General features: G+C 40.6%; 1 protein-coding gene across 3 annotated transcripts in view; it reads right to left on the minus strand.

Annotated features, from left to right (window-relative positions):
- Positions 1 to 14,898, minus strand: part of LOC129732446 (activating transcription factor 3) — a 135,629-nt gene that overhangs the window by 12,959 nt on the left and 107,772 nt on the right. For all 3 annotated transcript variants that reach the window (XM_055693336.1, XM_055693338.1, XM_055693337.1), the window contains one exon: positions 6,187 to 7,139. In XM_055693336.1, the coding sequence (XP_055549311.1) occupies positions 6,187 to 6,396 (210 nt within the window). In that variant the 5' untranslated portion in view covers positions 6,397 to 7,139. The remainder of the gene's footprint in view (positions 1 to 6,186; positions 7,140 to 14,898) is intronic.

The raw sequence follows: 14,898 nt of genomic DNA on the forward strand, positions 1-14,898 counted from the left end.
TAAAGTATAAAAGGAAAAGTAACGGCCCGAGGTGACTACCTTGTGGAATTCCGGAAGCAGCATGAATTTTTTTCGATCGGTTGTCTCCGATTATTGCGAGAGTCTTCAGTGAAGTTTTAGAAAGCGCAGTTTATCTAGAAAAAAAAAATTACTAGCGATCAGTGTGCCGTGGAAGTATCATTTTCAAAACCTGACAACCCGCACGCCATTTTGCACAATTGTTGCCTTTGCCATTTACGTCAATTTTAAGATTTTTCGCAAACAGAAATGTTTAGTGATATATTTCTAAGAGTTCTATAGAATTTAAAAATCAGATTTTTTCTAAACATTACCTCAGTATCGCCAGGTTCTACGTGTCCCTTACCGAAGACACGCAATCTGCGTTGTATTAATACTCAGAATTCGCAAAGTAGTTGTTCCGGTGTTTTGTTTTCGATGCCACAAAGGCGACATTTATTATCGTAAAGTTTGCCTAGCTTCTTGCGCTGATACTTGCTCGGACAGTGCCCTATGATTAGACCCGTGAATGTCTTCAGGTCATTTATATTAAGCCTAAGAAGCTCTTCTCATGATTTGGCTTTTGTGAATTCATTCGATCGTCGTAACCCGCTTGTACTAACCCAGCTTGCTTTGATGGTTGCTTTCTCCCATTCACCGAGTTCAGGTTTAATCTCACTCGGTGAGACTCCACAAAAAGGTTCTGGGCCAACAAAGTTAGTGTATGACCCTTGTCTGGAAAATGAGTCAGCCTTTTGATTGCCTTCGATTCCACAGTGACCAGGAGCCCAGTATAAACTAACCTGCTTTTTAGCAAATTTAGAGTAACTAGTTTAGAGTTCAGAATGGATTGATTCTGAACAAAATAATAGAAAACTGCCAACGAATCGGTTTGTCACTTTTTTGGCGCTAACAATGTTCTATACATATGGTTTTCGGAAAGGTTGTGGATCTCAACAGTGTATTGACGAGTTGATATATCATATTGATAAAAAAAATTATTGGTAGCTTTTTCATCGACCTAACAAAAAATTAGAGTGATACGCAATAAGAAGAGTCGCCAATAATTTGATGTGAAACAAATTGGAAACAATTTGTAACGGTCTCCGTGGTTCTGTGGTTAGCGATGTCGGTCGGCTAGCTCTCCCACACGGTTGTGATATCGGGTTCAATTCCCGATCAGGTCGAGGATCTTCTCGAGCCAGAAATTTTCTCGACTCAGCACTGGGGCACGGTGTATCGTTGTACTTATCCTACAACATGCAAAATGAACCGAAAACAATATCGATAACGAATTCTCTCAACTAACCTAGTTGATCGAGACCGCATTAGCCCCCCAGACTAGCGTGCGATATTGTTTTGTTGTAACAATAAGAAGTATTCGTAGCACTTTATGTGCGATTGACATAAGAGTTCCTCAAGGAAGTAACATATGTCCTGTACTGTTGGATACTGCGAATTGAGAGCCTGATAAAATACCAAAACTTGTTGCTGACGATACTGCAGTGTTGTACTCCCACTGTAATGCTTAATCTGTTGTAAATGACATCGAACCGGATTTATCCATACTAACAGTTTTTTAATGCTAATTGTCTTACTTTAAACTTTCAGTATCCGCCATCGCTTCACTGAATATACCACCCAATTCTGGATGTTGAACAGTTTAGTTCTAAATTCTACCGCCATGTGGCGCTAGTGTGCTTGCAGTTCTTCGCAATTTGAGCTTAAATTGAAATCGTGATTCCGACTTTCTAGAAAGTTGTGGTAAACTTGGTCAGAAGGTAAAGAGCTTTTGATTGATGGACAGCCTAGTGCAGGATTTTGCCGCTATATGAAGCTAGTGTGGACATAATAATAAACCACTTTTCTCTGCGATAATCATCTGGTTTTTCCTCTGGTGGTGGCAAGGCTCGCTGTCTGAATACATTCTTGAACAAACATGTCAAACGAGTCCTCGCAACCACGACGTTTTTTCCCCAAACGTATTTTGACATTTTTTCTAGAAATGAGAATTACGCACGTTGTGCGCGGAGATTTTCTGAATTACCTATATCATTGACCTTGTAATAATATTTTTCAACATTAATAGAACGAAGTATATATAGAACAGAAACAGGCCAAAATAACATCGCCTAACGAATGACAGTGTGCATCTCTTTGATGTGTGAGTGTCGAATGACCATCCTGTCTATTGTGTGAGTGGCAACGGTTGTTTTACATTTACGAGCGAAAGCCTACTGTGACGCGCGCTAATGAAGCGAGATTAAATGAGAATTCTGACCGTTTACTAGCCTGGTTCAGAAGGTTAAGAGCTTCTGGATGCTAGACGCTAAATGCAAAATTCTACCGATATGTGGCGCTAGTGTGCACTCTATTCCTCGTATTTTGACCCTCACTTATCGCGCAATTTTTACTTCCTAAAATGTTGCGGTCTTCGGCCAGTGCCAGTGCCAGAGAAATTTAAGTTTTACAGAGTGTTGGAAGTGGGATTCTCGAGATAATTTAATTCTATAACACTCAAAATTAAACGCATACGGGTGTCACCCAGTTGTTTTTTCCCCAACAAAACTGTCCAAAAACTAATAGCATCTAACCTCCCTAACAACTTATCTGAAGACCGCAGCTTTCTAAGTGGTTTAATTCATGAGATACATTTAGCTCAAAATACTGAAAACTGCACTAGTGCCAGTGTTATTTATATAAAATTCTGTTCGTTATAAAGATAAAAATATGTTTTTATTGTGTTCCAACGCTTTTTCGCAAAAAAATAGCGAAAAGAGACCATTATTGACTTTTTTTCAATCATTCACATATTTTGACAAAAGTGCATGGTAATATGCGGAAGACTTTTTCGAATTTGAAAATATATTAATTGTGTTACAGGTGGAAAGGAATTTGAGTGGATAGCTACAAAACGCAATATTAGAAGTCAGTCTATTTGTTTTTTTTTTCGAATTTTTATTGTTCTCATGTCTATATTTATCTTCAAAATATGTAGAAAACTATTTCTTTGTGTCGTTTTTTTTTCCATAAAAAAACAAGTAAAACCACATTTTTTTAAGTCACTATTGTGGAGACTCCCTCAAATGGCCCCAAACCTATCAGATATCACGTAAGGTTGAATATATTAACATCATCGAACACACAAAGGTTCAATTATCACCTCTTATTGCAGTGCTGCGTTCGAAACAAACAAAAAATATGCTCAATTAACATTTAATTAAATTGGCATGCCTCCCAAAAAAAACGAAAACCAAACCGGCATAATTAGCTCCACTCGAATTAATTTAACGTTCCTCTACGGTGTAATAATCGTTTCTCGCACTGTAACCTATCATTAAAGCATAGGCATTTTAATTACTACACTTCAACATCGCAAATCGAGATCGATAATGAGTATATTGATTGGATCAAACCACTGCTGAATGAAACCGAAGAGTAACCGGCGGACAAAACCGTGGGACTTGAAGCTTTATCGCCATCGTGCTACACCACAAGGACCGTGCAGTCGGGTCGTGTGCCGTCGAATGCCAGGCCAGTAGGCAACAACGAGTCCCGGCGGGTTAATTTATTATCTGGCTAAATTGAATTAAAACTCGCCGCCTGCTTCTCTTCCTTTTTTTTGTTTTGTTGTGGTATGATCATCATCATGTGCCTTGTGGCAAATTTCATTGATTTGAGTTTGCCTTCACCACCTGTACGAATAGGTTAGGTACAGTAGGTACCTATGTTATGCTGCTGCTGATGCCTAGCGGCCGTATATTATAGACTTTTGTTTGGATTACGGCGTTCGTACGTTTGTATACATGGCTGGCGTTCTTCCGATCTGAATCCGATCCGATCCCATCTTTGCACTGAAATGCAATTTGTGCGGAAACGTGTTTACATGCACAGAGCAGTGGACGTTTGACATCGGTTTAGCAGTGCTTCGAGTGTTATTTTTTTATTGCGGAGAGGTCTACTGGTTTGTGGTGGCGTCGTCTATCGATGTTAGGGAACCTATACATTAGAGAAATGACAAGACACTCACCGTTAAGGCAACTGTCAACATCAAAACGGGCGAACTGTATAATTTTTTTCATTGCCGTTATCCGTTTTGATGTTGACAGTTGCCTTAACGGTGAGTGTCTTGTCATTTCTCTAATGTATAGGTTCCCTAATCGATGTTCAGTGTTTGTGTGGGGGTGTGGTGGTACTCTTACTGAGGACGTTCTCTCAATAGGGACGGATCGGTTGGTGATTTATTCGGGGTTTGTAGCCGTCCAAGCGCTAAGCTACCTATAGGTACGCATAACGCAAAGCCAGCTTCGTTGATAGCAGCACTGAGCCGTCGTCGTGTTCGGGCAATAAAATTAATGCATATAAATTGTATACAAACATTGTTGCCTCTGATTTCGCCAGTATGTGCATGGATTTAACGACTGGCGGTTTTATCGTTCTACCTAGGGTTAAAAAGAAAAAGAAGGCAGATGCATGCATGCAACCGGAGCCGGCTAAATTACGCTGTAAAACATGGTGGCCTTTTTTTAGCTACAGGTGCCGAGTGGCAGGGTTTCGGAAGGCATAACATTACTATACTCCTCCATTTTTGTGTGTGGGTGCCAGATAAGGTGAAGGTAGCCAACCTTAAAGGTGGTTTCACAAACGAACCGCTCGATTCCGGAAGCGGTGGGTTCCGGTGGATTTTGTTGATCATTGTTTTCAAATGGATTCAAGGTATAAATCACGCCAGCTTGCGATGGTGGGTTGATTGCTTCAGCACGCGATTTTGATGGTCGCCATAATTTATAATGATCTGAAACGACTGTGCCTGTTCGATGGCGTTTGCGTCCGGCACGGCGCCAGATTCGACTGGGCTTATGGCGCTGATCTGTGCGGAGTTGCTTGCTATACTGGTGTCCCTGAGGATAGAACTTACTTGCTCGCTGATTGAGAGGTTAGGTTATCGTAGGGCTCGGTATTGGTTATGTTGATTTCACTATCCAACTTAACGGTTGCTTTGTAGAAGGAAAACAAACCGTCAAGCAGGGAGAGCAAATAAAGCACAATCAATATTGTAGTTTGCTAGGTATGTGAATAGCAACTGTGTAAAGTTTTTGTCGAGTGGAATAAAAATGCAGCTCACTTCAAAGTTAATGGAAACCCAAACGTCAACATTATAGAGATTGTATAACACCTGAGTTGTTACTATGAAGCGTTTATACACAAAAAGTATGCTATTTCTCAACAAACCTTTTAATTAACTACAAAAGAGGATAAAATTCATCCTTATAATAAATTAAAACATTCGTTCAACAATTCTTAAGGCCGGGCGCTTATAATTATACAATTGGCTCAGCTTAAATCTAAAGTGTTATTTTGAGAAATAATTCCGGAACCAAAAAACACATTTTCGCTGTTACACAGATGCCCATCAGTTCATCTCGAGTTGACAGTTGATACCCACTCGCAGTAGGCCAGCATGATGCGTACACACATGTGCCAAGAGTGAATGTGGTCTGGTTTGTTTAATATTTCATCGCATGCTCGCAACGCGACGACGAAGAAGCCTTGAACATTGCTGGACGATGTTTATTGTGGTCCACAGTTCTCTGTGTTCCGATGTGTGTGGATGTAACTGGCGACACTCGGGTTGTGTTATTATGGTTGCCATAACCGGCCGACATGACCGGATGACACAACGATGCAGCGGCGCTGGTTGGACTTGCATAGATCAACTGGAGTGAAGGGTTCGATTGATTGCGGTTGCTTAATTTTAAATCCCGGTTGGGTTATTAGCGAAAGAGGGTCATTTGGCATGCAGGTGATGATTTACCAAACACAGACGAGACACACGACGGAACGAGCAGAAATTTGTAGTCTGTTTGGCGGAGGACGAGAAACTTTTACTGCATCGGTTCAGTTCGCCTCGGTTTCGTCGTATCTTGCTCGTAAAAATGGCTTGGCGAAAATAAAACTTTATTATTTAACGACTTTCAATAAAAGTGGAGAATTTGTTCGAATCGTGGCATGCTTTGCACTGGTCGTGGCAAAGGATATGCTTTCATGTGCTCTTGGAACGAATTTAATGCTATGATAGTGTTCCGGTTCTGCTGGTAGTGGTGGTGATGGCAGTAGGCGAAACTATTAGTGGATTCTAATTTGATTAAAAATGGGGTTCATTTAATCGAGCTGCCAGTCGGTACTTACCAGTGACACAGTATTGTTGGCGACGGTGGCGACCGCAGGGGAGGTGTTATTGCTGCCGTTGGGGTTGCTAGCGACCGGGTACGAGTACTCGAGTGGGTTTGTCATGGCCATCAGCGAGTTGAGGATTTCCGGTGTTCTGGGTGTGGTGCACACCCCACCGTCAATGCCCAGCAGGGGTGGCACGGTCAGGCTGAGGTTGGTGTTGAACATTTTTTGGCCGCTGGGTTCGCGATTTTTTTCAATAATAATAAACAACAGGTAATAAACTTGGTAGCCGGTTTCTCTTCACACTCTCTTTCGCTCTTTGTTCTTCCTCTGACACTGCACACTTGTCTCTCGCACTCTCGAAACGACGAGAAAGGAGAAAAGCTGGAGCGGCGACTCGACAACTTTCACGTTGATTAAAAGCGTTATTTACAAATTAACAAAATATAATCACAGATTGGATTCTTTCTCTTCGCTGCTTTTTTGCACTTACTACTCACTTTCGTGATCTCGACGCCTACTGTAACTGTCGAAAAGCACGTCTAAAATCTTTCTTTTCAATGAAAGCACGAGTCGGTTTTGATAGCGTACAATAATAAAAATCAGCTCTCAAACTCGAAATTAAACCTTACTTCTTATTATACTCTTGTAGTAAAAATCACAATATGGTAAATGTTCTCTCCCTCGGAGAGTGTATCCGCGAAGCGCGCACACAAGGTCAAAGTTCAATAGGTGTGTGCACTTCTGCTGACTACGCTGCGTGCCGGGTCTTGATTCCTTCCCGCTGTCGTCCTCACCGTCTTCGGCGATTGGGGAATAATTTGTGCGTTTGTTGTTTTTCTTTCGCGCCTTCCTCTAGAAACGAACTAGAGTGGCCACTGGTCAATGGGTAGCGAAGATTAAAAGACGAACAGTAACTCAGCTGCTCTGGCTCGGTTCTCGTATGGTTCCACGGAGTTCTGCCTGGCCTGTAATGGAGGTAAACGAAAATGCAGAATTAGAATGGAACGCTACAACCGCGATGAATACAAGATTTTTGAAATTTGTGACCAAACTCTTTGACGGTCACAATAAAATCCATTGGTCGCTGAGCCAGCTTGATCTTTACTCGTATCTATATTGTATTTTTTTTTAGTGTCAGCAGACCGCAGTGCCAGGTCCACAATTTGTGTTTGACGATGCCTGTTGTTTGTTTACACGTATGAATAATTGTCAGTAAATGTCTAAGCAAAAATTATGCATTTACATACTCCAATGTTATGTTTGAGTTTTGTTTAATTTTTGTTTAATAGCCTCGGTTTGGTGCCATTTTGCTTAGTTTTTGTATATAAATTATTTCTATTGTTTGTTTATATGAATTATTTATTTAAACTATTTTGTTGTATTTTGCATGTATATAAAATTTAAATTTAAGAGAAAACAAGTCGTAAATTAGGTAAAATCAATAAATTGTTCTAAAAAATCAAATAATGATAAATAAAACCCTGGCACCAAACTAAACGATAAGTTTATAAAAGCTTCGAGTCGTCGGGTACAAACAACGGGGCGGTGCGCTACGCGGCAGGGAGGGTCTACGATGGAAAGCGGACAGGTTGTAAATAAAAAGGTCGGATAGCAAATATGCGGGAGAATTTTTGATTATAACCCGGAGGAGTGTAGTTGCGCGTTAAAGAACCAGTGTCGAAGTTTTGGCGGAATAAAGCCCTTAGTGAGACCTTTTGTGGCCAAATTGGAAGGCCATTTTGTACGCTTAGTTTTGGCGCGTCGTTGAAAACCGCGGCCGTGGTGAAAGGCAAGTTAAAGCCAGTTGGAGCCATCCAGAGTGCAACAGTGACACCCTCCGGGTTACCCGCCAGCCGATTATCCAGCGATCGACAAGCCGGTGCTACGCTTGTGACGCCCCACTGGTGACCACCGACGCCGCTGCGTCCGATACTACAACGCCCAGCTGGCCAGAAGACCGGATCCGACCGAAGAATCCACCGCATCTCTAAGGCAACGAATCAGCCACCCGATCAGCATCTACACCCCCAGCGAGCGGAGTGCCCGACGGACGTTTCATCGCGAAAAAAAAGATATGCGCAAGTAATATTATCCCAACTAACCTTTCCTTCCCGCGAAAAGTAATTATAATAAAACTATTGTATGGTCTCGTAAATTTCAAGCTGTTCTTTGTTAAATTAATTGTGAGTCCTTTTGACTTGTTTCCGCTCAGTATTAGTGTGTAGTCCGTGAATTTCGCTCAGTGACCAACGGTATAGGTGGGTTGAAAGTCCGCCCAATTGAATTTTCTACAGGAGACCAAAGTAACGACCCGAAGCTGGGAAGTAAAAAGCAACTAGAAACGAGTAAATAGTAACAAATTTAGACTGTGTTCAAGATGATTTTCAAGTTGCATTTTTACTAACATTATCACATGTAGGCCTGAACAATTTACGTCTATCAAAACAGTTGTATGTGCTCAAAAGGTATCTTTTTGAAAAGTTTATTATTATCTGCGTGCTCCTCGTAATCCTGGTTAAAATCAATTTTGTGCCACTTTTTTTTCACCACAACTTATCAGTTAAAACGTGAGTGTCATGCACTCCAGCCACTGCTAATGGCTTGCCCAGAAAGTACGTGCTTACGTCCCGGAGCACGTCTGCATGGCTCTCGAACGCCGTGTCATCTCCCACGCCCGACCCGGGGCTTGATTCTGCGGAGTAGCAACTGCAATATATTCCGCCATCGCTGATCATAAATTTCCGATAAGAGCAAACTTTTGCATATTGGTATTCGCACGCATACGAGCTGCTCGGAACGAAAACGGTGGGAGTCTCTTTGCCGACACAATGTCATGAATTTGCCGACACTGCCGCCTGCAACAATGTACGGCGGCGAATCAGCCAGCCAGAAGATCGCGACCGACTGGGGCAGAAATGATACCACATATATTAGCCGTGTAATGGGGAATTAAAACCAAACAAGCAACGTGCCGGCAGTGGTAATTAGTCGAGCAGCACACGTGCGTTAGGGGGCTTTTTTTGCTAGGAAAGCCAGCAAAAACACTGCCATGCACCATGCGTTTCCATCGATCCATACCGACTGTTGTTGTCTACCATTCGAACAACGATCGCTTGTCAGTGTTCGCTTGAAGATCAGAGGAAGAAGAATAATAGTATAAAAATGGAACAAATGTCGCTTTGTTAAAGCAATGTAATGAAAATGGAGAGTAACATACAATAAGCTTGTAGCAATCTGTTTTTGTCGTGCGGAATGGCGCTAAAGGTGTAATAAAAATGATGTTTAGATGGACAGAAAACACGTTCATAAAAATAGCTGTTATTTTACCCATCAAAGCTGCCATATATCGAAGTAACTTGTTAGATTGTGAACAAAAAGAAAATATCTATTCAAATCGCTTTTAACCTTTAACGGTAACCTTATATCACAGTATGCGTGGAATTTTGACGCGTGCTTTGTATAGACACTGTATATAGATTTATTTCAACTAGCCATTGTGTGATCAAATTGAATAAACTGTTTTAAACTTTTTACATACTGCGAGGAACCTACTGCAATGTACAATGTTACTTTCATAAGTTTAAGATAGAAGCAACTGTACCTACTTACTTTCATTTGGCTACCAACAGTCGTACAAGTTTTAGGAAGTTTGCTGAACTACAGCCACTTCACTTTCTCGTGATTTTTATCCAGCAAACCATTACTCGTATTTGATCAAATGGGCATGGCTGATAGGCATAATACCGGACAAGACGCAGGTTGCGTTGAATGACAGTGTACAATACGCACTCGCAACCCTCAGGTGCATGAGCCAGTAGGTGCTTATCAGTTTACCCCGATAACTGTTAGTACTGGTCCATCATACATAAATATAGATAGAACCTTGCTTGCAAGAAATTTCCACTTGCTGCCCTACACCATAACCTAAGAATTGCAAGGATCCCTTTGAGATAATAGTGCATTCTCCGAATTTGACCACCGCCTTTTGCTTGTGACCTCCGTCTTATGGTGGCTGACTTAAGTTTCCTGTAGTGCATTCAGAAAACTAAGACAGATAATTGAGTTGGATAAATTTCCCATTAATTGTTTATATTTTATATATTATATTACCTTATTTGCCAAAAAATTCTACGCCCTTGCGAGCGTTGTTTTTAAGCTCTTTCTTCGCTTTTTTTTTACTAATTCCTCTCTCGTTTTCGCGACAAAATTTTTGGAATAGAATTTGCGCTTCATGCTTGGCCAGAGATTCTCGATGGGACGCAGCTGGGGGACGTTGGGCGGATTCGCCGGCTTCGGTACCACATCAATATTCAGCCGCTCAATCTCCTCCAACGATCGCTTCGAGTAGTGGGCCGACGCAAAATCTGGCCAGAACACTGTGTCTTCGCTCTTATGGTATTTCTTAATGAACGACGCAACTTCTGGCAGTCACTTCGTACTATTAATTTCTCCGTTCACGGCTAGCCCGGAGCGAAAGAAGAGCAACTTTGACATCCTTTTCTCGCTGATTGTTAGCCACAGCAGCACCTTCTTGAGGAACTTGGTGTGTGAAATAAATTTCACCTCGGAACTCACTTCCTTCGACTCGCCTTCCTTCTGACTTCCTGCGACTCGCCGGAAAAATCGACTTGACCATCTTATTCAATCGCTGTCGCAGCGTCATTGCCTGCAGCTCCGAGACCAGCGGACGGGACTGCCGCTTCCTGACATTCATATCCATGTTCTCCAGATACTTTTTCACTGTTTTACCGCATGCACCAACCTCCCGGCCAAGTGCACCCAGCGATGTAGCCACTTTTCCCTCGGTCTTCCTCTTTAGCATCCTTTGAAGCTTCTTGTCGCTCAGGGTCGTAGGCCGTCCGAAACCGAGCTTTCTTCCGATTCTCTGATCGTTGTCCAATAGTGTCAAGATGTTGTAGATGCCGGAACGGACATATTCGGCGTCCACAAAGTGCCGCACGATGTCCGTTTTTGACGCGGCGGGGTACCGTTCTTTGAACGCGTACACCTCTGAATGAAGTAGCTTAACTTTTTTCGCCTTCATAGTTAGAAAGAAAGTTTGACTGATAGAGCTGTCAATTTTTTTTTGCTAAATGATGGATTACTACGATTGATGATGCATGAGTAGTTTCGTCAGTGCGATTAAACGTAAACCCATCGGCAATGTTTGTCCATTTTTTTACCGCAAACGTTACAGTGCATAGCCATCAACTCGACCTCTCCGATCGACTCGTCGCACACTGGGGCAGCCCCATATAAAAACTTGGACAAAACCTAAGATTTTTTCCCCGGAATTAGATTCTAAATTGATATTTTGCAGAAACTAGAATGCCAACAGACCAAGAATCAAGCATAAATTGTAAAGAATTCGCATGGTTCAGCATATCGTGAGGTAGAGGAAGTTTGGGCTTAACCCTCTAGTGCCAAAGTTAATTTTCAGACGGATTTCGAAAAAATAAAATCAATAGAAGGTTGACATTTGATAAAATCAAAGAAATTATTTCGATCATCTTTACCACCATACAAAATGCAGGTTCTCTCAAAAAATGATGATATGCATTAAATCTCTTCAATATGAGTTGTAATAAAGAAATTAGATAGGTAAGTTTATCTCACCACACAGTACCAAAAAATGAAATTTACAACTAATACAAATGAAAGCACATAACGGATTATAGCACATAAAGTGAAAAACATATACAATTCACACCGTTAATAATGCACAATACAGATTCGTTTTAAACCATGTAAATTTGTACGTTAATTGATATAAACTTAAAGCTTCGAATATAAATGTACCATCTCTATATTCTTCTCAAATTTTTATTTAAGTCTCAGCAATTCAAAAAACTCAACTTTGGCTGCCGCTTCAAAAGTTATTTGATTTTTGGTACAGCATGTTTTTACGTATAAATCATGCGTTTCGCGCCAGATTTCTCAGACGACATCACATTTTCACGAATTCGTGAAGCGCACAGCCAAAAGTTCAGCTAAATTGAAACCACGCAAGATGTATTAAACGGTATGTGATCTCATCTGACCCCTTTTAGGGCCGTTTCTCAACCACGTGGTTATAAAGAGGGTCAAAAGACCACGATAGACCACGCGCGAGGGTGGGGGGTCAACGAAATGACCACGTCGTCTTTTTTCCTGACTTATAATTCATTTTTGCCACCAAGTCGAAAATGATTTTACATTTTTTTCTCCGAAATATAGAATGGACTAAAATTAACATAACATGGAGAAAAAGTGCTTTGTTGGCACTTGACAAATGAAAATACCACGTGGTTAAAGTTAGAGAGGGGACGGGAGAGTTGACCAAAAGACTACGAAACACCACGGGGGGTACGGGGGGTATAAAAAGTGATCATAATATAACCACGTGGTTAAGGATGGTTTGGTCCAGTTTAAGAGCAAACTTCGCAAAACAAAGAAAAGCTGTCGTGGAACTTGAGAATGTGTAAACGTGTAAAAAGTGTGACTTGAATAGTTTCAAGCATGACAATAAACCAAGTTACTAACAACTGATCTGAGGACACCAAATTTCTCAGATTTGAACTTGATTAGCAAAAAGAATTTCACTTGTCGCGATCTTTCATCGCTTAGCACTTCGGTCCAACCCTTTCAATGCGATACGCAGCGGTCGAAGTGACACAGCCCTGTGCGTTGTCAACGCGAACTAAACGTCATATACGTCCAACGTCAAAAAAAGAGAAAGATTGTAGACTTAAAACGGAAACGTGTTCGATAAGCCTCTGTTACATCAAGCGGGTTAAAAAACTTCAATTTTTACTATAAATAAATAATTAGTGAACCCTAAAACTTACCCCTATAGTTAGACTATCTAAAACTTAAAAACTATTAGTACGGTGCGGAAAAGTAGTACGAAATAGTACGGAAAGTTGAAAGACACATAGTACGTAAAAAATATAGGTTAGTAACATACAATATTAAAAGAAAACTTATGCTATCACAGTAAACTAAAATCATAGGTTGTGCTACAGCCGCGGTTTAGAAGAAAGACAAGACTGCTCTGAACATCTTACAACAAAAAAATAAGTCCTACACGTGACACGCATAGTCCACCACTACATTGAACTAAAAGACACTAAACGTAAGTTTTTGTTCATACCATATATACAATTTTAAACCATATAAAATCAAACTATATAAACTACATGCAATCAAACTATAGATATATATATATAAAATCCATGCAACTACCATTTGTACAAATACTTATATGTGTCATATATATATTTCATTGATAGGAATTTTCAACAAATGCACGTACGGAGTTACGTAGTTCAAATACATTTACGTTATCAAATCGGAAGACTGTCTTTTTTTTTAGTTGCGTTTCCAACATCACTTTTAAAATGGAGTGATCTAGATCAATTATAAATTTTGAGCAATACATGTTATACATGAGTGTACAAGGAATACTGCCGAAAATTTTTTCTAAAAAACACCAAACCTCCCTGACTTGGACTTTAAAAGATAGAAATTATATTCGTTTTTTCCCGGTTCGTTCAAATATTTTGCCCGATTAATTGTACTTCTGAATTCTGTAGTTTTTCACAAGTTAAGGATTGAAAAAAAAAACGTGACTTTCTATTTACATCATAATATGCTCAAAGTCACTACTAAAACGTGTTCAGCCTTATTGAATTTAAAAATCAAATAGCAAAAATTCGAGGAATGTGGCGTACTCATCTTTTTCGAGAGAAGATCTTGTCTACGAGTATTTTTTAAACAACGCATATAATACTCATTACCGGGGACTCCAAGGCCAAATTAAGTTTGGAGGAACCACTCTTACCTCAAGCACATAAGAATCAATATATAAAAAATAATGTATAACGACTACATAAACTACATTTCGTCGACCAAGTCGACGAAATAAATAATAACGACTTGGTGGTATCAATTTCGTACACTTCACCGGCATCCTGTACTGCATCGTATAGACCGTTCCGATAATTATAAATACACTTACGATCAACCGTCATTTCAAATAACGTGCAGTATTCAACCAAACGTTGGCTGCGTCCTGTTGTTTACATCCAAAAGAAAAGGATGCTGTTATTTTTTCTAACATTTAGTGCGATGTTTTGAAAATGCACAAATGGGACACCGTTAGTGGTCTTTCTATAAGAAAATTAGCCAGAGAAGAAGGTACAAGTGTCGGAGCAGTTCAAACCGCATTGCGGAAGTATTGTGAAGAGTGCACATTTACTGATGCCCCAAGACGTGGTAGAAAACCCGGGCCTGTTGATCCCATAATGGACAAAAAGGTTAAGGAATACTAAAAGTGGTATCCTTCAGTATCAGTACGAGATGTGGCGAGAAAGCTTGGAACCTCGGCGAGTAACGTTATGCGTGCCAAGGGAAGAATGGGTCTGCAGACCCGTCGGAAGCAGAAGCAGCCAAAACGAAATCCAAAACAAGCTGAATCTGTGAAACCGAGAGCTCGGAAGCTTTATGACAAACTTCTGACCAAAAAAATGGGGTGTGTTATCATGGATGACAAAACCTACATAAAACTGGACTATAAGACTCTGCCAGGACCGCAATTTTATACATCACCGAAGGGAAAGGATGTCCCTGGACCAGTGAAAGCCATTTACACCGAAAAATTCGGCAAGAAGGTAATGGTTTGGCAGGCCATTTGTGAATGTGGGAAAATATCTCGTCCATTCATTACGAATGACACAATGAATG

The sequence above is a fragment of the Wyeomyia smithii genome, chromosome 3 (genome assembly GCF_029784165.1).
Source record: "Wyeomyia smithii strain HCP4-BCI-WySm-NY-G18 chromosome 3, ASM2978416v1, whole genome shotgun sequence".
In the NCBI taxonomy this organism is placed as follows: Eukaryota; Metazoa; Arthropoda; class Insecta; order Diptera; family Culicidae; genus Wyeomyia; species Wyeomyia smithii.